Source organism: Phaseolus vulgaris, chromosome 6 (assembly GCF_000499845.2).
Source record: "Phaseolus vulgaris cultivar G19833 chromosome 6, P. vulgaris v2.0, whole genome shotgun sequence".
Lineage (NCBI taxonomy): Eukaryota > Viridiplantae > Streptophyta > Magnoliopsida > Fabales > Fabaceae > Phaseolus > Phaseolus vulgaris.
In genome coordinates this window covers 28,522,759-28,550,194 of record NC_023754.2, presented here as the reverse complement: position 1 = coordinate 28,550,194, position 27,436 = coordinate 28,522,759, and the positions used below count along the sequence as shown (strand labels likewise).

Sequence of the window (27,436 nt, the reverse complement as noted above, 5' to 3'; positions counted from 1 at the left end):
AAAATATTTAAAAAATGTGTGGCCTGTGTTTCCGGTAGTACATAGAGAAATTTCATACCCTTATATATTCATGTATTCAATAAACATAATTTATATATTGCATGTATGTTTATTGATCCTAAATTCATTTACACATTTAAAATCGGCCAATAGCTTTGATTCCCATTGTAAACGGTGCTGCTACTTTGGTCAATAAAAGATTGGCTCATTGGAGTTACTTTCTTCACGTCACTTTTCAGCCCTGCAACTAAAAACGTGGCAAGTTGGCAAGAGACCGTGGCAGGAAGAAACACACATGGCAACCCTTTTCTTTGCCACCTTTTCTTTCTAACATGCAGCTCTTCAAAACGGTGTGAAACCATTCAACTATATATTAAGCCGATCAAATTCTCGTAGAAATGAAACTGAAGCGAGTAACAGAATTTTCTGAGAAAAACAGAGGAAAAAAGATATGGCAGCCATGTTCATAACCAGAAGTACCCTCTTTCGCTTCTCAAAGTCTATCCCTCACGCCCCTTCCCTCGCCCTCAAACCCTCCACGGTCACCTTCTCTTCCTCTCCCAACTCTTCAGAGGTAAGTCCATCACAGTCACAACTGTATTTTCTTTCGACTCTGTTATTTATGTTAGAAACCTTCTTTCATAGTAATACGGTCAAAATAGTAGATATAACCAAGGTGTAATTTTAGTTTTTAGGACTGTGGTATATGATCTGTATCTTAATATGTTCATATGATATAAGTGGGTTGAATTTGTGAATCAAGAAACTAGTGGGGTAGTTAAGTTAGGTTGAAAGACAAATTTGACGTGTATATAGTTGCAGTGGAGAAATGCAGCAGAAGGAACGAGAGACGCAAGAGGGAATTGGACATATGATTCGGCAGAGGCAAAGCGCAAGGCAGATGAAGTGTCGGAGAAGGCCAAAGAAACGGCAAGTGAAGGCTTGGACCTGGCCAAGGATCAGGCGCGAGAAGCGAAAGACAGAACGAAAGAATATGCACAAGACGCGAAGGAGAAGACGAAGGATGCAGCGGGGTCAGTGAGGGATAGTGCGGAGAGCGCGAAAGAGAAGGCGAAAGAGTATGCGTACGAGACCAAAGACAGTGCAAAGGAGGCGGCGGGAACAGCGGCGGAGAAGGGTAAGGAAGGGGCGGAGTGGACGAAGAAGAAGACGGAGGAGGTGGCGGCATCAACAGGGGAGACGCTGAAGAACGTGGGGGAGAAGGCGAAGCAGGGCGTGCAGGGGGCGTGGGACGCGGCGAAGGACACCACGCAGAAGATCAAGGAAACCTTGGTTGGGAAGGATGATGATGATGATGATAATGATGGGTATGGTCATGGTCGTGGTGGTCTCAAGGTTGATGACGATGATGTTGCAGAATTGAAGAGAAGAGTTGGGAAGAGTTATGGTGATAAGGGTTATTAGAGAATGAATAATTGTGTTGTTGAATACTTATCTATATAAGTATATGTTTCTTTCTAGTGCTGCTTCTCAATATTGGAATAAAAACTTTATATATATTCCATTTTGTGTTTTTATTGTATATCAAATTTCCTAATTAAAAAATATAACCTTACTTTTGTTTTTATTGTTTTATATTAGTATTTTAGGTTAAAATATAGAAGAAGAAATTTAATTAATATTAAAGGTTATGTAGTTGACCTATTTTAATTTACAGGTGTCAAATATCACCCCTCTTGTTTCTATTGTCTAGCAATGAAAATGTGTTTTTGATAACAGAACTTTGGAGAAAAAAACAACAAAATAAGGTGAAAATAGTAGAACCCATTTGAAGGGGATCGAATGGGAAATTCCGTCTTCCTCACACCTCCTTCATTTCTTCCTGCACCCCATATCCAAATTACCCCTTCATATTTTTTATTGATTTTTTTTCTAGATTTTTGAATGTGAAATACAAATTACCCGTTCACATTCTTTATTTATTTAAATTTTGGAATGTGAAATCCTGCCTCAATACTTTGAAAAATATTTAATAATTTTTTATAAGGAAAAAAAGTAGTTTTAGTTGTTTGCGATGACTAGAAAATATTTGTTGTTGACAAAACCTCTTACAGATAATAAAAGAAGAGCTCATGTGAAATTTTGTCAAATAATTTTAATTTTTTTTATATAAATAGACCACAAGCAGAGGCATAAGAATGGTTTTTAAAACTTTTAAAATGTTAAAAATACTTAAAATATTGAGTACGAATCCTAGAAGCACGCATGTTTCACGAGGATGTAAAAGTTGTAGATATCTTTTCTTCAAGCAAAAGTCTAAGATGAAAATAATAATTAATTTAATACAACTAAATATAAATTTATTAAAATATATAAAAGTTGCGACAGTTTAAAAAGATGATTAGAAACTGAAATATTTTAGAGATTATTATAACCTTAAAAAGAATGGCTAATAAAAATTATTCTGTTTAGTGATTGAAAAATAATCATGCACTGTTGAGTTGTTTCTACATGTAATATTTACACAGGGTCAATTTTGAGAATATGATTCTTGATTTATATACTGTGTTACTATGATAAAGTATGAAAAAAATGTATTTTTTTAGTACTGAATTCATTCATTTCAATTTATTTGAGTCATTAAACCATAATTTAGAAAATATAACCATAATTTCTAGTAATCATTTTAGTCATTTATTAATCAATAAGTCTAATACAATAATATTTTTTCACATTTGCTAAAATTTCTACCAAATATAAAATTAAATTAACAAACATTAACTTACATCATATTATAAATTTATTACTTCAAATTTATTAACAAAATTGCTAACAATTGATTAATTGAATATTTTTTAAAAATTAATAAAATTTTATTTTACATTTAAAATTAAGATTTTTAAAATTTTTATATTACAATTATTTTGATTTTTTTAATATTGATTCAGTGACTATTTATTAAACTTTAAAATTTTATTCAAAATAATTATCATATCAACGATTTGGGTTAGTAATATTTCTGTTAATAATTAATAAATTAATTATTTATAAAAAAATTAAATCAATATTTCAATTTTAAAATTAACATTACTTTTTAATTACTGATAAAAAATTAATTTTTAATTAATTATTTATTTATCTATTTTGAAATCTTTTTTTGTAGAGTTTTTTTATATTGTTTTCGTAAAAAAAAAAAAACAGATATAGGGATGTTTTCGAAGCTTCAGATTTAGGGTGTGAGACCTCAAAATTAAAAGGTGGTGGATTGGAAAATATTGTAGGAGTAATTGGGGATTTTTTTTTGGAAAGAACCATTATTATGAAAAGAAAGAAAATTGGTAAAGTGGAGGGTATAAAAAGCACAGTGAGAGAGAGAGAGAAAGAAGAGTTGACAATGACAAGTCTTGATGAACCACCATTTCATTCACCACTGATTGAAACCCAATTAACCTCTGTTCTTCGTCTTCCTCTATCCTAAACCTTCTTTCTCCTTGTAGTAACTTCATCCTATAATCTTAATCTTCATTATTCAGCACTTTTTGTTACTTTTCTGCTGTTTCTCACTTCTCTGGGACTCACAATTCAAATTGACAGATAAAAGATCAACTTTATGAATTAGAAGCAAAAGCTGAGGATGAAGAAAGGAGTGAAGGACCCCAACAAAGGGATGGCAAGTTCAGGTCGTTACTTTTGCAAATCATGAAGACTCAGACGGAACCTTAAGGAACGTAAGTACATCACTATCACAACTTTTCTTTTTCTTCAAATGGCTTCTGTCTTATTTTGGGTTATGTTTCTTCAAATGGCTTCTCATTATTTACTTTGAATCTTGGAGATTTAAAGTTGATTAGTAATGTTGCTGAAACAGTGTATATGAGTGTGGTATCAACTTTATCTTATGAACTAGGGTTAATAGTATACTTGGATCAAATCATAAAGAGTGTATCTCTCTCTCTCTTATTCTGTAAAGCTGTTAGATTAAAGTGCATTTTATAGCAGTCTATATAAATCCTATGATAATTCCTTTAAAATGGAAAAGTTATTATTGTAAATAAGGAACAACTTTATTATCCAAATATATGTATAATGGAGAGATATGTACTTCATAATTTATTATATATAGTGAAAATAAACTGAACTTGTGAATAAGAATTCAAAACAATTTTTTTTTTCATACATCTAAAACATAGTAGCAATTTATTAGTTAGCTCAATAATAACCAAATCAGAATAAAATAAAATCTTATTTTCATTAATTCAACAATCATAGATAATAGAAAAACAATAACTGTTGAAAATATATTTCAGAACAATAGCAAAAGAATAGTTACTTGGATGTAGAAAAATATTTAAAATTGAAAAAGAGAATACTACTGTTATTATTCTTATATAAAAAAATAGTCCTATAAGAATAATATTTATACTTAAAAATAAAAAAGTCCTATTAAATCCATAGAAGTCTAATGAATCAAATAATCTATTAAAATATACATGATTTTGAATAACAATTAAGTTTTCTAGTCTTTTAAAATTTTAATTGAATACCAGTAAATTTTATTAAATATCGATTCAAACTTGGTTAAGTTAAATAAGTAAAGATGAATTTTGCTGCTAGTGGTGATTCAAACGTATCATGCAAATTTATGAAAAAAAGAGCCACAAATAGATATTGAATCTAAGAAACTTCACACTCCATATGTAGCAAGTTTAAATTCAACTTGTAAGAATGAATCTATATATTTTTTTGCAGTCGAGAAATTCAGGTGAAGGAATAGGAGACAGAAGAGCTGATAGAACACATGTTTCTGCAAGAGGCAAGACACATGGCAGAAGAAATGTCTGAGAGGAAAAGAGAGTGCAAAAGAGGAAGATGTTGTTGTTGAGTTTTTTTGATGAAGAACTTCTCATAAACTATTCAAACCCATGAAGGCAATTGAATTCCATAACTACTTATGAAACAATGCTGATGCAGGAACCACATCAAGAATTTATCAGGCAAAAAGACAGTGTTTGGTTTGTCATCTGGTCTGAGACTTCAAATGTCAATTCACCCTTTCTCAAGTATAGAAAGGGGAAGGAATAGATTGGTGAATTGAAAAAAATATATAGGTATCCAAACACATCTTAACTCAACTAGGTTAGAGGATTTGATCCATGTTTACGTTATCAGACTTTAAAATGAAAAGGTAGTTGTATACAGAAAACATAAGAAGAAATCATGAAAAAGCAAAAGTGGTGATGCTTTTAATAAAAGCACAGAAATTAAAAGTGAGAACTTGACTTCTTAAGGTGATACTTTTACAGTTTATTACTGAGCACAATTTTTTATGTTTTGGTTAAGGCCCATTGAAAGTGCCAGACACTTGATCATCCGTAACCTGTGCCAACACCTGGCGATCACTTGGGCCAAATTATACTCCATGGCCCACATGGTCCTTCGTTTTAAGGACATCATACTGCAAAACTTGGTAAGGAGTCCTCACCAAGGACCAAAAACTTTACCTTCTGGTCAAGGCCTAGTTTGGGTGCTGACTTATGACTAATACAACATCTAAAAAACTAGTGTTATCATAAGCACAATGAGTTGTGAGTTTTGCTTTTGATAAATTAATAAAGAAACAGAAAGATATAAGAATTTAGAGGGTATGCAGATTAGTTAAGCAATGAAAAGAGAAGAGAAGAGAAGAAAGTGAAGTAGTAGGGTGTAGGAGCAGTTGTAACCCCTCTATCAGGCATCGTCACCACCATCTCCCTTCACTGCATCATCACATGAGTCATGGAATTTGCATAGTTTAGTTCACATTAGAGTTGTCAGAAGTGGACCACGAAGGTGAGTGAAATCATAAATTAATTAATTATAAGGTAACAAGTAACAACAACTAACAACAGATGCATCATCTCATATCACCACACTATCCCTCTCCAAGGATATGGTCCCTCCTTAGTTTCCTCTAAATATAATACACACCTTTTCACTTCGACCATGTAAAAATATGTATAATAAGCATGATCAAATTAAGATACTCAATAACACATAAAAGTTAAAATAGAATAAAAGTGAAAAATAAAAGAATAGTATAGTCAATGTAGAGGTTAAAAATAAGTTTAATGATTCGTTATTTTTTTTTTTAAGTTGAAGTAAATAAAAAAAAAAACTGAACTTAATATAATTAATTTGAGTTTGAACTAAAAAAATCAACTAATCAAACAAAATTAAAAAAATTATTGATTTTTTTAATTATCGAATTCATCTTGAATTTTTAATTAAATATTTTTTTTTCTGTCTCTATATTCTTTTTACTCCAATTTAGCCATTATGAGACGGAAGAATATGACGACCCTCCAATTTTGAATTGGAGAGAACACAGAAACGGGACCTAAAAATGTTGTAGGAACATGTTCCTCGGAAATAGTCAAATATATGGGGGTGTCAAAGGTTTGCCTACGAAACACGAAATGATATCATAAAGTAAATCAAAATAGTAAGTCGTTATTACTATTGAAATCTCAGTTGTTTTTTTTTTACATTAATATCTGTCTTATTATTATTTCAATAATATTAATTATGTCGTATATAAATTTCGCACGTTGTCCGATATACTCTCAAAGAACATATATTTAGTTAATGCTTATATAAATAAATATTTTTTTTGTAATTTTTTTCTGTTTCTGTAAGGTTTTTCATTATTTATTTTCATCTTCGTTATGATGTAGCTATTATAAATATAAGCTATTCTAGATTTTGTAAAAATTAAAATAAAAACTAAATATATACATAATATTCTACAGTCGATGACATGTTTAAAACAATTATTAAATGCATTCACTTGTGAGTGTGACTTAAATCAGAAAACTAAATACGATTTTTTTTCTTGATAAAAAAAAGCCTTTTACTGATAAAGATACAACTTGAGTTTTATAGTCTTAATCTTCAGCCAAACTCTGTACGGAAAAAAAAGAAGATAAGGGTTAGTATCGTTTTCTTAAATATTATTTTAGATAAATAATTTTTAATAATCACAATTTATTTAAATTAGAAAATCCAGATTAATAATCATTAAATAAGAAGCAAATTCTATAGTTTTTTTGTGATTTTTAATAAATTTTAACCAGAAAAAAAACGTGTCCAAATAAATGTGTTAGAACTTTTTTTAAAGTAAAACATATAATCAGATATTAAAATTTAATTTTCTTAAAAAAATCGCTCTATATAACCTTACACATATAGAATCTGTTTAGCATAAATTTCTTCCTAATTTTTTCTTGAAGAGATAAATAAAAATAAAATGGAAATAAAATTGTTATGCATGAGTTAAATATTAAATTCTGTAAAATTTAATTAAAAATAATTTTATACATGAGATAAAAAATAATTAGTTATTATATTATTTAAATTAAATGTTGTTTAAAGTAATTTTTATTATTAATAAAAAATAAAAAATAATTTTTAAATTATTATTTAACTTATTAAGTTTTTAGTTACTAATATTTTAAATTGATCCAAATTAATTTATTTTTAGACTAATTTATAATTTAAAATATTAAAAGATAAAATATTGATATTTATTGATTAGATGTTAATTTAAAATTATTTTATAAAAATTTATTAATAATAAAAATTATTTTATATTTTAGATATTAATATATTTATAGTTTTTAAAATAATATTTAATTTAATTTAATAATAATTAATTATTTTAGTCTTTAAAATTAATTATAATTTGATGATGTTTTTTTAGAAGTGTAGAGAAGGTTTAAGATATGATAGTCTTTTTAATTATTAATTGTATGGTCTTGGAATTTATGATAGGAGAGTATGAATAGAATTTTTGAATTAAAAATGAATGGAAGAGTAAAAAGGTGTAGCAGTGAAAGGAAAGAGAGAGAGAGAGAAGAGAGTTGAGCAGTTGTTGTGACATAGCCACCATTTGATTCACCACTCACTCCAATTAATCTCTTTTTTTTTTTCTTCTTCTTCTTCTTCTTCTTTCCTCCACAGCCGCCTCAACCCTCACCCTTCTTCTTGGTCCTCACTCTACCCTATTCTACCATCTTTATTTTCTTCACTTCTTAAGTACTCCTACTCCTATTCTCAGCTACTCTCTTTCTATGTTTCTCCCTTCTTTCTTTCTTCTTTCTTTCTTCTTTCTTTCTAGCTGCCCTTCAATCAAACCTCCAAAATCTCACTGCACTTCTCCATTTCTCTTTCTAACCCCTAGGCCCGGACTCTGACCCTTCTTCTCTTTCTCCTCATCTTTTTCCTTATACTCAACACTTCAAACACATGGAAATTTCTTCTCTTTCAAGATCGTCAGAATCCATCCAGATTTCACAGAATCGATCCTATTGAATCAAATACCATTTACACACTCATTAGATATTCTTCAAAGTTTTTTTTGCAAATTTGAGATGCCCACTTGTTCTTTTTTGTTTAATTGCGGGTAGGTGGTGGGAACTCATGCACAAGGTAATTAGTTGCCACAGTTTTAGCCATTCTAGATTCTCAGATACATTTTTCGCAGACACGTACAAGTCAAATAAAACCCCTCAAATCTGAAATCCCCGCACACTTTTCACTCGTACGTTCTCATATTACCTGCATGCTCCTCAACCACTACTATAGTTTCTAGAATATAAATACAAAACAACACATCCCAAAAACACACAAATACTCGAAAGTCAAAAGATAGAAGAGATGGAGCAAGGAGGTGGAGAAGGAGGTGACATGAAGAAACTGCCTCAGGATTCAAGAATGAAGGAGATGCAGCAAGGGGAAGCACAGGCTCAGGTTCAGGCCCCTCAACAACCCCAAAAGTGTCCTCGATGCGACTCTCTTAACACCAAATTTTGCTATTACAACAACTATAGCTTGTCACAGCCTCGTTACTTTTGCAAAACATGCAGGAGGTACTGGACTCAAGGTGGAACCTTAAGGAACGTCCCCGTCGGTGGCGGTTGCCGCAAGGGGAAGCGCGCCAAGAATTCCAATCCATCATCATCGGATAATTCCTCTTCTCGCTCGCTTCCGCAACAACAACAACAATCACAAGACGTGGTGGTTCAAACCCAACCACCACCTTTAACAACGGCGATGAGGGCTAAAGACCCTTCTTCAGTTTTGGCTTCACCTTTCTACCAAAGTGGTGGCTACTTGTCTTCTCTGGCTGCTATGCATTCGCTCAATCCATCATCACACCCTTTTGATCAGTCTCTGAATACTGACGCCTTGCGTTCTTCCAATTTGGGCCTTCTATCTGGTTTCAATGTTCAGCGGCCCACTGGGTCAATTGGGACAATTCGTCCGCCGCAATTGTATCAAAGGGAGATGGTGTCTCTATATGATCAATCCACCATGGCTAATACCAATAGCAATAGCAGTGGTGTTTCTCACCATGATTGGCCTCATAGCTTCATCAATAATAATACTAATGCCAGCAATAGAGCCTCTGATGCCTCTTTGTGGAGCACCATCAGTACCACTATTGGTGGTAACTCCGAGAGGACTAGTGCTGCTGCTGCTACTGTTTCTGGGTCCTCTTTGGTGCAAAATCAATGGCCTGATATTCCAGGGTATGGCCCTCCACCGTGATTTCATTCACCTTCAGAATCCTGATCGGCATAGTTCTGAGCAATTGATTTGTCTTTTTACTAGCTCCATCTGTTTTATGTCTTTTTTTTAGGTATATGATTTGTAGCATAGGTTTATAGCAGGTGTATTGGTCTTAGTTGATTGTGCAAACATTGGACTCTAGAGAATTTTGTGCTGTTGGTGGATCAACCGTAGCATTTTATTTCTTCCTTTGTCATAGATAGCTGCATAGAGAATTTCTGGGTTGGGTCAGGTCGTTTCGAAACTTTTACATATAATATTTTTCTAATTACACACAGTGAATTATCAGGTGAAGTTTTTTTGTTACGATCGATTATCCTATGCCTTTTTAAGCTATTGTCTTGCTCAAAGCAAAGTATGATTTGTTAGTTTAAGCCAAAGTGTAAAAGGAATGTTAAATTCGAAATTAACGAGGCAACTTTGCTAAATACATGCACAAAAGGAATGATGTGTTTGGTAAAAAAGTTGATGGAACGGTTCCATATTGGGCATGTGGGTGACTGAAGATCCAAATTCTCTTTCGCTTTAAAGAGTCCCGTTTGTTTTATTTGCAACTATGCTTTGTGCGCTTTGCTGTTACGCTTTAACTTCGTCCTGGCTTATTAGCATCAGATTCGTTGTTTGATCATTAAAAAAATGATAATGTTTAGAATTGTTTTCATTTTGGTCCTTTATTCTTTCTGGTATAAAATTGTGTTAAAAAAGACTTTGAAATATAGAAAATAACGTTATTATGTAACATGTGTGTTAAAAAAGTTTTTATTCCGTACCATTTTTAGGGAATGTCAGTCAATCTTACTTACTCCTCCTAGCTAATAATGCATGCAAACTGTTACTTGTCCTTATATTTCGACGTTGCAAAGTGCAAATCAAAAGGCGCATGTGACCTGCATGAGTTTCCCTCATTATCTGATCATTAACTAACCCACTCTCCACATGCCTCTTTCTTTCTCATTTTTGCCTTTTCTTTTGGCCGGACTATACCATGGTTTAAACGATGCTTCATCTTCGTTTAACTGTTGCATGATATAAATAGTAGCAGGCTTAAAATAATATATGTTAGATGCAAAAGGTTCACCTCATTTTGCATCTCGTCAATTGTTAATTATTATGCCTACAAGTGCATGTTGTTAAACACAAGTAAATCATATATCAATTTAAAAGAAAGTTGATGTATAATTGGGATGAAATTGCACGTGAAAATGATATTTTTGTGCCAGGCAATTGCAAAAGCAATGGCCATAACATTAGTATTATTGTACAGGAGCTTAACTGGTGTTGTGGAAAAGTGGCCTACGAAGGAAGTGACCAAAAATTGTACGAAATGGCGGGGTTTGTGGGGTGTGTGAGTCGTGGCTTTCGATTAAAGCATATCTTTGGTCTGCCATAAGGAGATCTCTAAGCAGAGAGAATATTAAAGCAGTGAAACATCTCGAGATAACTCCCCACTCTGCCGCATCGTTTGTCACACGAATGTGCAACTTCTGACACCATAGAATGCATCAGCAATCACTATGTAGAATTCGAAAATACCACCATCCTACTCTGCTCACCAAAATCAGTTTTTGCATTTCATTAGGGCTGCCAATGTAACAAAATTTCCTGGAACATAGCTGAATTATTGTATTTGAAATATTGTTTCTTTTTAAAGTTGTTACTCCATCGCATGTTTGTTCTTAAAAAGTGTTTTAATAAATTAAGGAAAGAAGAAGAATATGAATTATCTTTAACTTTGACTCTAAACGAAGTAATATCAGTAATATTACAAAAAAATATCATAAGAACTACTTCGAATTTATATAATATCAGTGATAGTTCAGCAATTTAACAAATTTATCTATGGGTGTTGAAGAGCCCATGAGATGTTAAGGTGTTTAACTGATGACATTGTGATGATGAGAATGAAGGGAGGACTTGTTTGGATTGGAAAATCTTTCCAGTGAAGCTTCATCACATTGCTATGCGTGTTAATAACGGAGTAGTTGGGAGAAAACTCACATCAGATGCTTCCAAAGTGCAAGCCCCAAATCTCTAGTCAAGAGTTTGAGTGCATTAAAGACAAGGTAAAAAGTCATCTATTATGGAAATAAGTTGTGTTGTCCCAATCTGGTCTCGTATTTGTTGTATTTCAATTAAGTTGAGTTTAAATTCACAAAATTAGCCTTAATTATAAAAAAAATGAATCAGTTGAGTACAAACAAACTTCATATGAAGAATGTTAAAAGGAGACCAAAGGTTATGATAACAAGGAAAAGAAACAAGGGAGATTCTACTAAGTGTAAAAATTAAGAACTAATGTCCTTAAAAAAAATTATTTGGATTATTTAATGTTCATTTTGTTAGTTTACGAGTCCTTCTCTTGGTGGGATTAAGTGTGTGATTGGATTGGGGAGTGGATGTGTGAGGATTTGAGGGGGTGGATGTGTGAGGATGTAAGAAGGAAGTGTGAAGAAAATGATGTTGTTTGGATTGAAGTATGTTAGAGTGAATGCGTGAGGAAAGTTTATCGGAGTTGGTGAGTGATATGATGGTTGTGAGGGAGTTTTTTTATTTTTTTAAATTGTTAAATGTTACTTTGTAAATTTATCCTTGCCTATTAAATTTTTTTAACAATGAAATGAGTTATTTTTATTTAAAATAAACAACTTTCACATATTTCGTAGATTTAAAAATTAAAATTATAAAATAAATATATATTAAATATAAATATATATAATTTAAAAATTATAATTAGAAAAAAATGTATTCAACAAATTAAATAAAAAAACTTCAAATAATTTCTTAAAATATTAAACATGCATTATAAAATTAGAAAATACATAAAAAATAAATTAAAAAATAAATCTTGTATAAATAAAAATTAATATTTTTTATTATTAAAAAACCTATAGTAATGGAAAAAATATAACGTAATTAATAATAGAAAATAATTTCATAAAAAACTATTATCAAATAAATTACTAACTCATAAACATAATAATTATAAAAATAAATAAATAAAAAGAGAACTTCAAATAATTTCTTAAAATATTAAATATATACTATAAAATTAGAAAATAAATCATATCTTATATAAATTAAAAAAAATACTATTTTTTAATATTAAAAACCCTTGCAGATGAATGAGGGTAAATTCGATAATAACACATGCTGATGTGGTTTTCCCTCTACATCTCTTCATTTTGAGGAGAGAGAATATTTACTATATATCCTCTCCTCCTCTTCTCTGCAAAACTCTGAATCTAAACCATTGATATCCTCTCACTTCTTTCCTTGTGAATAGTACACCCATAGAAACAAACAGAACCTAAGAGTAAAATGACTACTAACGTGACATATGATTCAAAGTATAATTTCTCTCACTCTTATCCCACATTTTTTTTAATTGGATTTTTTTTTTGTTCAAATTGTTGAAAAAGAGTCTTGTGTTGGATTTTACTAGCAGAAAAAAGATGATAAATATGGTACTAATAGATGGAGGAAGTCTAATGATGTTTTTGTTAATCCTGCTATAATGGAATTTCTTGTTTATTTCACCGATGAATTTTGGTCCATGGTGTTGATGTTGAAAGAAAAAAGGAAAGTTTTGGCTTTTGAGAGAATAAAAAAAATGTTGGAATGAAGTCTCTCTACACATTGCCTTAGATATTTTTTGAGGAAACTAAACTATCCTAAACTTAGAAACAAGCATAATGATTTGTACGATGACGGGATAAATAAAAGTGTTAGAGATTTAAGTTTATTTGTAAAAAGATTTCAAAGGTAAAGGGTTTAGATGCAAATAGTGGAATATTTAAATATATTTTCATACTGTTATTAAGATGAGTGTTAAGAAGGATTCTTCACTTAGTTTAACCACGATCAGGTGTTAGTGAATGATAAGATGTGTAGGAGAATTTTTTATTTTTAAAAAATATTTGTAATTTTATAAATTTGTTTGTGTTTTATAAATATTTAAATAATAAAATATGAGTTACTTAGTATTATAAGAAATAAAAATAAATTTTCTATTATAATAAAATTTTTAATATTTAAAATTGTAAAAATATTTAAAAAATAATTAACAATCCAATGTCTTATGGATTAGAATTATGATTTGGGTGTAAGTTTTATTCTTATGGCACTTAAAGATTTTGGGTTTGGGTATGGGAGTTAGGGTTATGATTACCATTATAACTAATTATAATACACGAAAACCTATTTTTATAAATAAAATAAATAATATTAAAATAATATTCCTAAAATAATAACAATTATACAATCAAATATCTCATTTAAAAAAATATAAATAATTTATTAAATAAAATGATACTTATGTATATGTATCACATATGAAACATAACAAACAAGTTACTTAAGTTAGTTTAGATATGAATGATACCCTTAATCAAGAAATAAAATAATAATTAACTATAAAAAATAATATTTATTACTTATAATTACTAAAGGACGAAATTCCATCTGAATGTAGTTGGTATGTATCATTCATCTCTAATTGGTGTCTTGAACCCTTGGTATGTATGCATTTAGTTTAGTTTTATGTAAAATGTCGATTCTTGAGTTTCTTTTATTATTGGTAGAGATGAGATAGACAATAAGAGGTCTTTTAGTTGATATGTAGATGGAAAAGTTCTTTGGAAGAATCATTTTGTTGTATAAGGATTAGATCACCCTTAAAGTGACATCATTTAATTTTATTGCTATTTGCTAAAAAAAATGTATCATTCATCTCAAATCTTCTTCAAGTATTGTTACATCTTTAAACCTTTTTTTGAATTAGGGGTTCCACTGTTAGCAAGAAAGGAAGAGTGAGAGTGATGATTGTTTGTTTCAGTATGAATGTGAGCAAGTGAGAGTGCTTTATTCACTTCCTCTCTTAGATGAGTGGATTTCAAAGGAAAGTCACATTAACTAGAGGGAATTGACTTGAGTTCTATTTTTCATTAATCATAACCGATTACCATTATGTTTCAACGTAACCAATAATCGATTATCCATACAATTATTTTTTTTACCATAATCAATTATCCAAATTGATTATCCATGCATTTATTTTCTGGCCATAATATATTATTCTTGAAATTATTTTTTAACCATAATCGATTATCTAAATTAATTGTCCATACATTTATTTTTTTGGTCATAATCGATTATCCATGGAGTTATTCTGTGACAATAATTAACTATACATTAACGTATAATTGATAATATATTATATATATAATAAATTATATAATATACTATTGATAGTTGTCGTTTTGTTATCAAATTAAGATGATTACAATGTATACTTGTTTAACGCTAGAGAGATGATAATATAATTGTGAAAAGATGACCCCAAGTGATTTTCCAACGAATCCAATAATTAGTAAATCAGTGTTTAGAATATATATTTCAGCATGAAAAATTAGTTAGTCATAACAATAAAGATAAAAAGGGTTGAGATTGTTTAACATAAAATATAAAAGAGATTTAAAAAACTAATAAAAAGTGATAGATCCCCAAGTTCTTCCACTAATGAATTGCTTACAGGTTCTCTAAAGATTATTTCTTTCTTAATGTACAAAGAGAGCTAAACCAGATTGAATATGTGTCAATTTGATTCAACTTGAAACTCACTAGTAAAACATACGTCTATTATTTTAACAGTATTCACTTTGTTCCATGTGTATACTTATCTTCTCTCTCTTGAATCATGCGCCAATGAAATTAATTAGAACAATATGATGTTCCCAAGAAATTAATTAGAATAATGTGAGCTAACTAAAAAACCAAAACTTAAGATAAGGAAGACTCTAAATCTTGCATTCAAATATAACGTTTAACAAAAACCAGTCTTTCAAAAGATTTACAAAGGAACTACACTGAGTAATTACAAAAGAATCAAAGAGGTTTAACCTTTCACGCGGAGACAAAACAAAAGAACTACAAAGAATAAAAGAAACTAAGAAAACTCTATGAAGTTCCCCCCTTTCTCTTTCTAATTATGTTTATGAGATATTATAGATTTTATTTTCTTCTTCTTCTCCTCAAATTTTGTTTTCGATTTTAATTCAAGAAAACAACTTGAATTTTTGCATATTTAATCTATTTGTAAAGATAGATACTTCTTTCAAACTAATCTAAACAACATAAAATTAGCACACCAAAATAAATTCATTATATGAATATAAATTAAAATAATAAATTTATTTATTATTATAATTTAATAATTTATAATTAAAACTCTTGAGTGTAGCCGAGAAAAAAAGAAGACATGTGTTATTTGTGAAAGCTTAGAATTAAAGTGACATAAAAAATGAGAAGATGGGAGGTGGAAGTGGGGACCTTGTCCATATCTTGTTGCTGCTTGAACTCTAGAAATGGTGGTCTACCATACCAGTGTTTGCTTAAAGCTGCTAGTGACACATGCATGGAGGAACAATCCAGTGTCTGGCTTTATCACCACAATCTCATCCATCATCATTTTCATGTGTGTATGCGTGGGACTCTTATCTTTTTTTTCTCGTGCTCTTCCAGAGAATGTATCATTAGCAACATGGCATGAGGTAGTGGTGGTGGAGCCCTATGCCATCAAATATCATGGGATGGGACTCCTTACCCTTCATCTACACCTCTATTATCCCATCAACACTGCTTTACTTTCCCATCTTAAACACCATTCTTCTGCTAACTTACATTTCATCCCTTTCATTCTTCTATATCTCTCTTCAGAGCCACATCACTTCCCAATTTCCAATCTCAAATCACGTTCATTTTCACTGCTTTTCACCAAAACAAAATATATCTCAATCTAGTTTTTTTTTTTTACTAAAATAGGATAATTTTGTAAGTTAATTTATAGAGTACACCCCTACGTAGCATAGGGTAAAACTTATAATGTGTCTATCACTAAATATGCAGCAACAGCATCCGAATCAACTTTAGACGCTAAATTTAAGCCATTTTAATATCCTATACCATACACTAATAAGAATAACTTAACCAAAAATATCAAATACTTTATTCATGAGCATTTTGTGCACCAGGTTTTTATTAAGAAAAGGTTTTACGGTTTCAGTTCATATGGTATATTTGAATTAGTTTATCTGTAAAGCATGATCACACTCCACCAACTGAAAATTAAGAATAGTAAGCATTGACTTATAAAAGTGGAAGCGGAGAAAAAAAAGTTAATGGTGGTGGTGATGGAATTTATTCGATTCTTTTCTTGAGTCCGAAGAAGAAGGCACATAATTCCCTAACACGCATTTCAACCTAGTTTTGACTTGGTTCCACCAAAACATTTTGGAACATTTCCCTAGCTTTACTTTTTTTCTATCTGGTGTGTTTGGGGGTTCCGTGCGACTAAAGCTTTCAGAAGTTTGACGCTATCATAGGAACAAATTGAAGGCTTGACATCAGACGCATATTTTGTTGTTGTGTTCCACAGAAAAAAGTTTGTGGGTGACGACATGTGTGCACTCATGCCATACAACTGCCCGTGTCTGGTTTCTCACCATTTGTCGTGTTTTTATTTGGCTGCCATCCAGAATGATTTTCGTGGAGGCTGTCTTCCTCTAAAATAATATTTAACCAAAATCTTTTCAATGAATTCGGTGGGGGCGTAACAAAACGCCAAAGATTATGCTCACCAAAAATATTATTATTTTATAACAATGCTAATAAACTATTACTCTTCTATTATTACGTCAGAGATTGTGTTGGGTCACAACAATGGAAATAAGGTTTCGGTCTATTACAAGTCAACGCAGGGGACGATCAAGAGAAACATATTTATAAACTACCTTCACTTATTCATATTCATAACTGTTGTTTAAGATTCTTTTAATATGTAATCATTTTTAAAACATATTTTTTTGAATTCAATTATAAGTAAAAGAAAGCTTAGTATAATCAAATATAAATAAATTTTAACTATTTTTTATATCTTATTTAACAATAGCGTTCCAAAAATATCTTTCAGTTAATTGAAATTAAATTTCTTTCTTAAAATAATTCCGTGAAGAAATAAATTATTTAGATGCGATTAATAGAATTAAATTATGTTAACTTCTCTTCTGAAGTATTAGTAAATTTTGCTTAAACTTAATAAATTTCTTATTTACCGTTTTTCATCTATACTCTACAATAAATGCATGATAACTTTGTTTTTCATTTTCACTATGATAGATGTATAAATTGATTAAATTCCAAGTAAAAAGTAGTAGTATGACTGAAACATAGAGAAATAAGTACATTTTTTTTTTATTTCAAAAAATTCAACACTTTTATATCAATACAAAAATAGTCAAATACTCCTAATGGCTAAAAATATGACTGAAACTAATATTTGGGATCTTCTAAATCTAACTTATTTATTATTTATATGATAGACAAGTAATTTCGAACAAAATTTAATTAACAAACATTAGTTTGATACAGTTTTTCATTACAATATTAGCAATTAAGTTTGAATCTAAAATATTGTATAGTTCAGTTGCATAGTTACTTTCGAAATTGGGTGTGTGTATATATATATATATATATATATATATATATATATATATAATTCAATAAAACTATTACTACGTATGTCTCTGTATCAATACGCAGATGATCTTAGACGCAATATGATATGTATAGCGTTTGAATAAGAAAAAAGGTCCAATTTCGAAAGCAACTAAGCAACTAAATTTAGCATATTGTGTTTTTCACCTGAACAAGTTATTTGAGTTAATATAGATATATATTAAAATATTTTACATAAACAAATTGTTGAAATATTTTATGTTACCAACATGCACAAGTATGCATATGCATGATTTGCAGATATGATATGCATTTTTGTTTTTCAATATTTTCAAATAGTTTAATAAATTTGAGGAGAGTAATAGTTTAAATAACTTAAAAAATAAAATAAAAAAATAAAACATATCCTGTATTCATTTGACGGGGGCACAAATATTCTTAGACAGAAAGATAAATGATTTGTTTGTTTCAGCCTTGAAGGCTGGAAGCCCATTTAGGCCTGGAATAGGCAATAGGTCTTAAAACTCTAAAGCCCATACAGAGAAAAATATAAGACTAATGTATCCATTTTTGGGTCTAATTATTGCAGCGTGTTTAGTTCAAAAATTACTACTATTAACAACTAATTAATGTGATAATTCTCCTTTAATCCTTCTTAATCTGTTAATCAAGACAAGCGTTTGATGATGGACCATATGTAACAATGGTAATGCGGGTTTGTGGATAAATTTGTATAAGAAAAATTTTGAAAAAAAATTACATGCAAATTGTAACAATAATTTTATTTATTATTATTATTATTATTATTATTTTAATCTATTTCACATTTTTTCCTACAGGGTGACTGGTAGCCTAGCTAGAGTTATAGTACAGAGATGAGTAATATTTGTACATAATCTTATAGCTGTACAATTGTCGATAAACTAAATGAATGCATTCACCATTCAAATCAATGACAATTAAAGTCCGAAAGAGATATTAATTAGTTGACTTTAATATATTAAGGGTGGGGCTGCTTCTAGAAAAATCAAGGTTTCTAGAGGTTTTCTTTATTTGAATTATTTCATAAAATGTATATTATTAATTTAAATTGTTAAATAATAGTTTGATATGAGAGAGAGATTAACTCACTTTGATATGAGTTATAGAAGAATAATATCCTAGAGGATTACTTATATATATTATAATGTTTTACATGACTAAACTTGATTAAATTGAATCGTGATAAGCGCTTTTAACCTGCAATTTGTGTAGCTAGCCAGCAATAAATATTTTGTGGGTTAATTTAATTGTGTGAGGTTATAAACATGATTGGTTTAACTTGAATATTGATAGAGGTATCACTTGCTAATCTATTTTCTTAAATCAATTCCATTCAATAATCAAAACTCAACTCCAATATATCTGACTCTACTGAATATGCTGGACCACGATAACATTTTGGTAACGTGTATAGAATTGCCTAATCTAATTAGATCGGTCATTTATTTCAATTATTGTGAGTTAGGTCCGGGTAAATTATAGATGATTAGACTTGACTTTAATTTTGAATTTAATACCACATTTGGAAAAAAAAATTATCATCTTATTAATTTCTTTTATCACTTAAAGAAAGTCTAGTTGATGATAAATCAATGATTATTATTTTTGTTAAACTTTTTGAAAGAAAAAGTATGCCTACCATTCATTTTTTTTTATCAGCAATAAAATAATAAATAAATGAAAACCATTTGAGAAGTGATGGTTCAATCCTTATGCAAAATACACAAAAATCAACTTTTAAGAAATACCACCAAACTAACTAACAAAAACCCTACCCGCATTAAAAAAATTTTTAAAAAAAAATCAAGAAACCATCATCTTCACATTAAGGTTCCAAACACCAATTAGAATATATTATAGGATGGTATCACTTCACTTCACTCCCCTACATAATGTTTAATTTTTTTTTTCAAGAAAGAAAATAATAATGTATATTCATAAATAAATTGGTATAGTTCCCCTGTTCACTTTGTTCTTTAATACTCACCTTAAATTCCCTGTTCACTTTGTTTATTTAATAATCACTATTTCATTTATTCGTTGAGGAAAAAAAAAACAGGCTAATAACCAATATACATTCTATATATTTGTTTCACAATGCTATTTATCTTTAGAGCATATGGTTCTGTGCTTCTACCTCCCAATTTTTTTGTTATGTTGTCCCATTCATCGTCATTATTATCTGCTCGAGAACGAAGTTCTTGTCTCAATCTAATTTGAAGAGTACATTGTGTGCATGAGTACCATCTTCCCTGTTAGTCTGAAATCACTTAATTAAAGCCTCTAATGCAATGGCCTACATTAATCCTGCATAATATGGACCTCAATTACTCCTCTCATTCATAATGGACCTCAGTTTAATTCTATTTATATACATAGATAATATACATAATTTAATATTTTATAATTCGAATTCAGAAGATATATATTTATAAAATATCTTTCTACTTTCAACTAATTGTAACTTTTTTAGCAAAATTTCATTAAAAAAAACATAAAGATTATAACTCATAAAAACGTTACCAAACTAAATTCTTAACTTAAAAAAAACAAAGAACAAGATCAACACATAAAAAAACAAAAAAAACATGTAAGGCTTCTTGATATAGTACACGACTTCTACAAAATTATAATAAAAAAAAATAAAAGTGTCTATTACGTAATATATATTAAAAATTACATTATATTAGTAAAAAACTATATTTTTTACTAATCAACAACTCAAAAACATCACTTAATCCAACTTATACTAATTTAAGACCAATATAAATAATCTTATTTAGTAATATTTTGGGCAGTCACTGATTAATTAGTCGTTTTTTTAGGATGATGTATCTTGGTGAAGAAGCCATTGTCGATATGGGACTTTGCCTTAAGGTAGTATCGTGGAGATATGGTATAGTTGGTGATTAGTTATCGTTGGTGTATCCTTGAATATTAGGTTTTCCTGGTTAGCCCTTTTGATCTAGTCTGAGTTGCATGAATAATCGTCTGGTAAACTCACATCAAAGTTCGCCTCATTACTTATCCAACCTCCAAGACACACTACCTCGCTACATGACCCATCATAATAAGGCTGTCTCATGCATGAGTCTCGATCCGTTGGTTACCCATTGCAGACAACCTAAGAGGTCGCCAAACCCTGGATTAATTAATTATCTTCCCTGTGGGTGTTAGCTTAGGTTATACTTTAACTTATTAGGTTTTAAGAAAGAATGGGTGTGAGAAAAATACGGTAAAAGTAAAGGTGTGAGAATATCTAAATCGTTGTTATGTATCTCTTGAATTGAAAAGTATAGACGAAATGTCCCCTCTCACCATAAGACAGCATGAGTCCAAACCCTGATTAGGTTCCTATTGTGTGCAAGAGATTATCTAGATTCCCTACGCCATCTTACAGATACATATATACCCTTTCAGCATGCTCATTTGCTTTGTGTGAAATATATGGGTATTGTTTCCAATGTCAAGTATCTGAAAAGATACATGCATAAATTAAAGCAGCAATATTCTGTGCATGGACCAAAGTTTCTCGGAAGAACCAATAGATAGAAAAATGTTGAACACATATAAGCACCAAATCACCCACATACATTAAATCATTAACCACCTAAAACCAAGTAAATACTCCCCCTCTCTTCTATACCACATTATACCAAATGTACCCAATATATTCCCATTCTCCCTATCCAAACCCAAAATCATTGCAAAGTTAACAAAATTGAAACCAATACTAGTTCCTTTCTTCAAGGACTAAATCCGCTACCCCACCTGGCTGAAACAGCTAATACATTACAAAATAAGAAAAAAGAGATGTCATTGCGTATATACATAGCAAAATGAAAGACCAACTAGCATTGCTCAACTATGGAGAACACTGCTTGACGAGGTGGCAGCAACTGTGAGATGATGAGAGAAGAGGATCCGAGGTTCCTCTCAGAGCAATATATGCAATTTTTTCTCAACCTTGACATATAAAAATAACAGGCTGAAGAGTAATTATATATTTTTGCAGGATGCAGCTGACATGATCGCTCCGATCCAAACTCCTCTCACCTTTAGCTTTCCCATTTTTCACAAGTATCACCTTTCCTCCTTCTTCAATAAATTTTTTATGTAATTGAGTAAACCAAACCCATTTTACCCCAAGAGAAGAAAAAAAAAAGTAGCAGTAACAACACAGAAGGGGGAGACAAACTTGAAAAACATGTTTCTTGATTCGATTGGGTAATATTTTCTAGATCAGAGAAGTGACTGAAGAACCGATATTAGCAGCTTGATCGCTCCAAACACCCAAAGCTGTTGCTGAATTATTCCAATAAAGCGAAGGATCGTACATGCCCACATGCTGGATCTGGTTTTGACAAGCACCATTCCACTCCAACCTGTTGTTTTGTCCTAATTCTACTTTCACATCTTTTAAAGCTACCATCCCTGCCTCACTGTTATCACTAGACATTTGCAACTGCTCTAGTGGGGTTAAGCCTAAGCCATGCTGGAAAGTGTTGCTATCAACACCATCTTTCAATCCACAACCGATGAACTTGTGTTGAAGAAAAGTAGAGCTCAACAGGGAAGACATAGCTGGAGTAGTGGATGTAGAACTTGAAGAGGAACCAAAGATGGAATTATAACTTGAAAGAAGCGCGTTATTTGAACCAAACCCGTTTCTAAAACTGTTATTCTCACTAGCTTCATTGGATGAAAAACCTAATCCAAGGGCATTATTCAGCTGAAGATCAAACCTGGAAGTGGAGATTCTGGAACCAAACCTAGGGACGAGTGGAAGATTCACATCGGTGGAGCTACTCGGTAACCCATAAAACAAAGAGGTTGAAGCAGTGTCGATCTGGGGTTGCGAAGCAGCAGTGAGAGCAGAAGAATTAGAAGAAGAAGCAGTTTCAATGGCAGCAGAAGAAGAGATTGTTATTGGACGCTTGAGACGCTTGTTTTTTCTGCACCCCCCACCAACAGGAACGTTCCTGAGGGTTCCACCTCTTGTCCAATAGCGCTTGCAGGCTTTGCAGAAGTGTCGAGGCTGAGACAAACTGTAGTTGTTGTAGTAGCAGAACTTAGTGTTTGATGAGTCACAACGCGGGCACTTGAGGCTTTGTTGTTGCAGCTGCTGCTGCAAAACCTCTTGATCTGCTTTTTCCATTACCTTACTATTCTTACTTCCACTGAACGAACCCATCAACACCTTCTCATCATCCACCTGATAACATATTACTCGAGGGTAAGCAAAATTGATAAAAATAAAATATGGAGGAAAAGAAAAGGAAGATCCCGTTTAAGGTGTGATATTCTCTTCCAAAAGCTAAGCAACAAAATTGCACTGCTCATGTATTCGTCTAATAAGTGTGTTTGTGTGTGTTAGAAGAAGAGAGAGAAATGAACCTGTGGCCATTGGTTGGTCGTTGGAGGGATGACTACCATTTTCTCACAGTTACCCGACATTTTGCTGCTTCCAAGGAATCCTTGAAAACAAAGAGTAAACAGACAAAGAACAGATATGAGACTCGCTTCAAGGTTTCAAATAGTAATGTAGTGAGAGTTTTAGAAGAGACTCAGAAGCTGAAAACTTCAAGTTGTCGATCACCACATACCAACATCAACCTAATTATTTATCTACTGTAGGATAATATATATATTAATTAAATTGGTTTTGCACTTTTACTAACCATTCTTATAAAAAGTAATCCAGATTTTTTTCTTTATTAAAAACCACCGCATGCAACGCATTAATACTATTAAATATTATATTTTTAATATTCTTTCATTTTTAATTTTCAGACCCTAAAGGATAATGCTCAGGTTGTAAAATTGATACTAGAATTATATTAATGACTTTGATAAAAAGAAAAATTGTCAAGTTCATGTCATGACCTACGTGACGAGTTTGATTTATATTAGAATTCAAAATTAAGATTATTATTATTATAGTTAAATAGTTATAGTTTTTTCACATTTCAATTTTTATATCATCTTGCCCTCTTTTTATTTATTTTTATTCTTTATGTATTGTAAACCACTTTTTATTTTTTTTACGTTGGTATCTCTCTTCTGTCCATAGTGTGTATATACTCATCTGGATGTGAATAGCCATTTTTGAACAACAATTAGAATAATAAAAAGAAAAGTACTGTTTAGTGTCTATATATATAATCAATGATTTGATAAAATACATTAAATAAAAAGAAATTTAAGATACTGGGGAAAAATTCAGATGAATATAAAAATTAAGATTAATAAAATATGAGAACGAAATTCAAAAGAGAAAAAAAGTAACAAATGATTGATGTCAATTTATGCTTATTTGACTTTTGAATCAAGTTTTATTTTTTTTCTTCTGAAAAATCTAATTAATTTCACCCTTCTGTAAACTTTATCAGCTTGAATACGATTAAATTTAATGGATGATTAGCATAATAGCTATTTAAATGTTATAATTGAAAGCAAAACGTTGAAAAATAACATGCTAGTTTATTTTTAATTTGAAATATTTTGTTAAATAATCTGAAGGTGCAAAAACGATGAAAAAGGGTATCTTTTTTTTGTTTATAAATAAAATATTTTTTATTAGAAATAAATATCTTTTAAGGTATATTTTTTTAGATTTTCAAACATTTTGAATTCTTTTCATTTTTTATACAGATATAAAGATAAAATATGTCATTAAAAATTAAAATAACTTATGTTATAACCAAAATACATATACAACTTAAAAATATTTGAACATAAATAATTTATCTTATTATATAGATCGTATTTATATTTTGAATGGAATAATAAATATTTCGACACTGTATTTTGAAAAAAAAAAAGTATTCATATAGATTTGTACATTAGTTGAAAAAGATTGAGCTACCTTGTATAAACAAAAAATAAAATGTAAAAAAATATATTAAAATATAAATTATTAGTTTTTGGTGTTAAATTTTATAAACAATAACCAGGAGTAGACGTGAGTCCGCGCATGACGACCTAACATTCCTACTTCTAACTTCTACACATTACACAGACAATCTGATAAATAGGTACGAAGAGGGAATCCCTATGTAACAAAAGAATCTCACTTCCACTTTCTACCAATTATTAATCACTACACTAATTTTTTAACTAACTATTTTTTAACGTCTTAATTGATGTTGATATTATGTATAAATAGATTATTTACTGGTATTCACATTTAAAAATATTAATATCGTCTCAGTAAGAATTTTGGATAATCAGTCTTAATTAAGAGACAATATTTATTATTAAATTAAATTAATAATAAGACTAAGGAGAAGGGGAAGACACTATCCTACCTAAGAAAAAGAAAAAATTCACATAATACGACAACACATGGAGTACTTCAACTCATAGTTTACACTATACTCGTTATATTTTATGTTTTTATCTTCTGCAGGTAGAACTCTCTCATTTCTTTGGAGTCCGTGAAGCTTACAAAGATATAATCACTTGACAATTTCAGAATTTAATCGACATGCTCTGGTTGAGAAACATCCTCTTTAATTAGAATCTTATATTTTTTTTTCATGAACAATATGAGAAAACATGTCATTTGTATTAGCCAAATGTATAGATGAAGAGCAAATTGTGAGTTAATTGGAGAAAGAAAAGTCTGTTTTAAATTGTGGTTTTAATTTTCTGGTTTTTAAATAAATTGCATTAACAATATACAAAAAATTATTGTCTGTGATGTTTATGTAAGTTAGTTTGAATTAATGGGAAGATTAATATAATATATAATACGCAGAGATATTTTTTTTTTAAAAAAAAAGAGAAAAAGTGAGAACAATATATTTGTATTATGATGGAGTAAAAGGTTCCAAATGAAAGGGACAAAAAGCCATCACGTTAAAGAACATAGGAAGGGCACGCTTTGGTCTTAAGAACCTCTTTCTAAGATCCTTCTTTCTTCTCTCCCACATGATTTGGCCACTACATATTAAACACTCCTTTGATAAGAATGATTAGAAAATAAAAATTGTTAAAATTCTTTAAAATGTGATTATTAATGACATGTCATCATGTTTGTTAAATTTTTGAAGGAAAGGTGTTGAAACCGTTAATGGGGTTGTCAGAGGGAGAGAGAGAGAGAGGTGCAGAATCATGTGGTGGCAGCTCAGCTTCTAAGGAAAAGGAATTAAAGTGAGATAAAGCAAAGCAGAGATGGGGAACAAATGGATTTTGTAGTCTCCCAAGGGATCTCCTACTCCTCTCAACTTCCCATCATTATTCTTCACCACTTCATTATTCCCCTTTATTTATACACTTATTATTTCAAATTTCCACAATAATTTGTTTGTGCTGATATTTTTTTTTCATCAACAATGAAAATCATTTAGGAGTGATCCAATCCTTATACATAAATAATATTATATTTTTTTAATTAAAATAAATTTAAAATCTAATTTAAGTAAGAAAAAAAATATAATTAGACTTTATATAAATTCAAGACGAAACCTTTACTTACATCAAAATAAACACTTCTATATTTTGAAATTTGAGGTAAATTAGTTTAGAAGTAGAGTTAGAGAAGGAGGTAAAAGTGGAAAGAGGCATGCAGTAGTTAGTGAGTGGGGACCCGATTGAAGAGATTCGAATTTGAGAAGGAAGCATGAAAGAAAGCGAAGGCAACCCTCTAATTGTGCAAACAGATAGAGAGAGAGAGAAAGAAGATAGTAAAAAGCTTAGGGGACCAAACCCAACCCATCAAAACCTGACACCAATGCACCCTATACAACGTGCAGACAAAGATCTCACTCTCCTTCATTTCAGATTCATTTTTTATTTTTTATTATTAATATTATTACCTCTCACTCACTCTTTTTCATGTCTGCACGTCTAATTACTCTTTTCTCCTTTTCCTTCCCCAATAATTCTATTTCTCATCTTCATTACCTCTCTGCACAATGTTTACGCTAAAATGGATAAAAACCAATGGATTTTGTTTCAGTCACATATTTCTCTGCAACTCACTCCTCATGCAATGCATATACCCTGTTCCAAATATGTCAGAAAAATCAAATAAACCACCAACACAACAAAACACCCAATAATTAAATTCAAATATTTTAAACAATAAATAACAAATATCATATTCTTTTTAAATTCTATTTAATACGCTACCATTTCAAATACCTCACTCTACAATTTGTTTTTAAATCATTATTCTTCAACCTCGGCCCACAAGCTATGGGTTTTGGTTTTCCATTCTTTATAAGTATTTATCTCACAAGTTAAATTAGTGTTCCATTTTAAATAATTGATTATAATAAATATGTATTTGGTATAATGTCGGTTA

At 30.4% G+C, this 27,436-nt stretch overlaps 3 protein-coding genes and 1 long non-coding RNA gene across 5 annotated transcripts; 3 read left to right on the top strand and 1 right to left on the bottom strand.

Annotated features, from left to right (window-relative positions):
- The first annotated feature begins 388 nt into the window (after window positions 1-388).
- LOC137832568 (uncharacterized protein ECU03_1610-like) lies at window positions 389-1,523 on the top strand. Of its 2 annotated transcripts, none has more exons than XM_068640792.1 (2): window positions 389-574; window positions 823-1,523. In XM_068640792.1, exons 1-2 carry the CDS (start codon window positions 452-454, stop codon window positions 1,423-1,425), a joined length of 726 nt encoding a protein of 241 aa, XP_068496893.1. In that variant the 5' UTR covers window positions 389-451; the 3' UTR covers window positions 1,426-1,523. The 2 variants fall into 2 exon arrangements, with proteins under 2 accessions (XP_068496893.1, XP_068496892.1); XM_068640791.1 differs by having other exon boundaries at window positions 817-1,523.
- A 1,823-nt stretch (window positions 1,524-3,346) lies between these two features.
- LOC137832576 (uncharacterized) lies at window positions 3,347-4,901 on the top strand. The gene is made up of 2 exons (XR_011084598.1): window positions 3,347-3,689; window positions 4,711-4,901. It is a non-coding gene; the product is annotated as an uncharacterized lncRNA (long non-coding RNA).
- Window positions 4,902-7,828: 2,927 nt separating this feature from the next.
- On the top strand, window positions 7,829-9,864 carry LOC137832575 (dof zinc finger protein DOF3.4-like). Its single transcript, XM_068640801.1, has one exon. It carries the CDS (start codon window positions 8,656-8,658, stop codon window positions 9,547-9,549), a length of 894 nt encoding a protein of 297 aa, XP_068496902.1. The 5' UTR covers window positions 7,829-8,655; the 3' UTR covers window positions 9,550-9,864.
- Window positions 9,865-21,651: 11,787 nt separating this feature from the next.
- LOC137832567 (dof zinc finger protein DOF1.4-like) lies at window positions 21,652-23,741 on the bottom strand. The gene is made up of 3 exons (XM_068640790.1): window positions 23,691-23,741; window positions 23,521-23,600; window positions 21,652-23,338 (listed from the first exon to the last, which is right to left on the bottom strand). The coding sequence occupies exons 2-3, from the start codon at window positions 23,578-23,580 to the stop codon at window positions 22,361-22,363; spliced, it is 1,038 nt and encodes a 345-aa protein (XP_068496891.1). The 5' UTR covers window positions 23,581-23,600; window positions 23,691-23,741; the 3' UTR covers window positions 21,652-22,360.
- Between the last annotated feature and the right edge of the window lie 3,695 nt (window positions 23,742-27,436).

Excerpts from the sequence above, each read along its gene's own strand:
- LOC137832567 (XM_068640790.1), bottom strand. The coding sequence starts at position 23,580 with ATGTCGGGTAACTGTGAGAAAATGGTAGTCATCCCTCCAACGACCAAC. Across the intron at positions 23,339-23,520 it reads CGACCAACCAATGGCCACAG|GTGGATGATGAGAAGGTGTT; the intron begins GTTCATTTCTCT and ends ATATGTTATCAG.
- LOC137832568 (XM_068640791.1), top strand. The coding sequence starts at position 452 with ATGGCAGCCATGTTCATAACCAGAAGTACCCTCTTTCGCTTCTCAAAG. Across the intron at positions 575-816 it reads CCTCTCCCAACTCTTCAGAG|TTGCAGTGGAGAAATGCAGC; the intron begins GTAAGTCCATCA and ends ACGTGTATATAG.
- LOC137832575 (XM_068640801.1), top strand. The coding sequence starts at position 8,656 with ATGGAGCAAGGAGGTGGAGAAGGAGGTGACATGAAGAAACTGCCTCAG.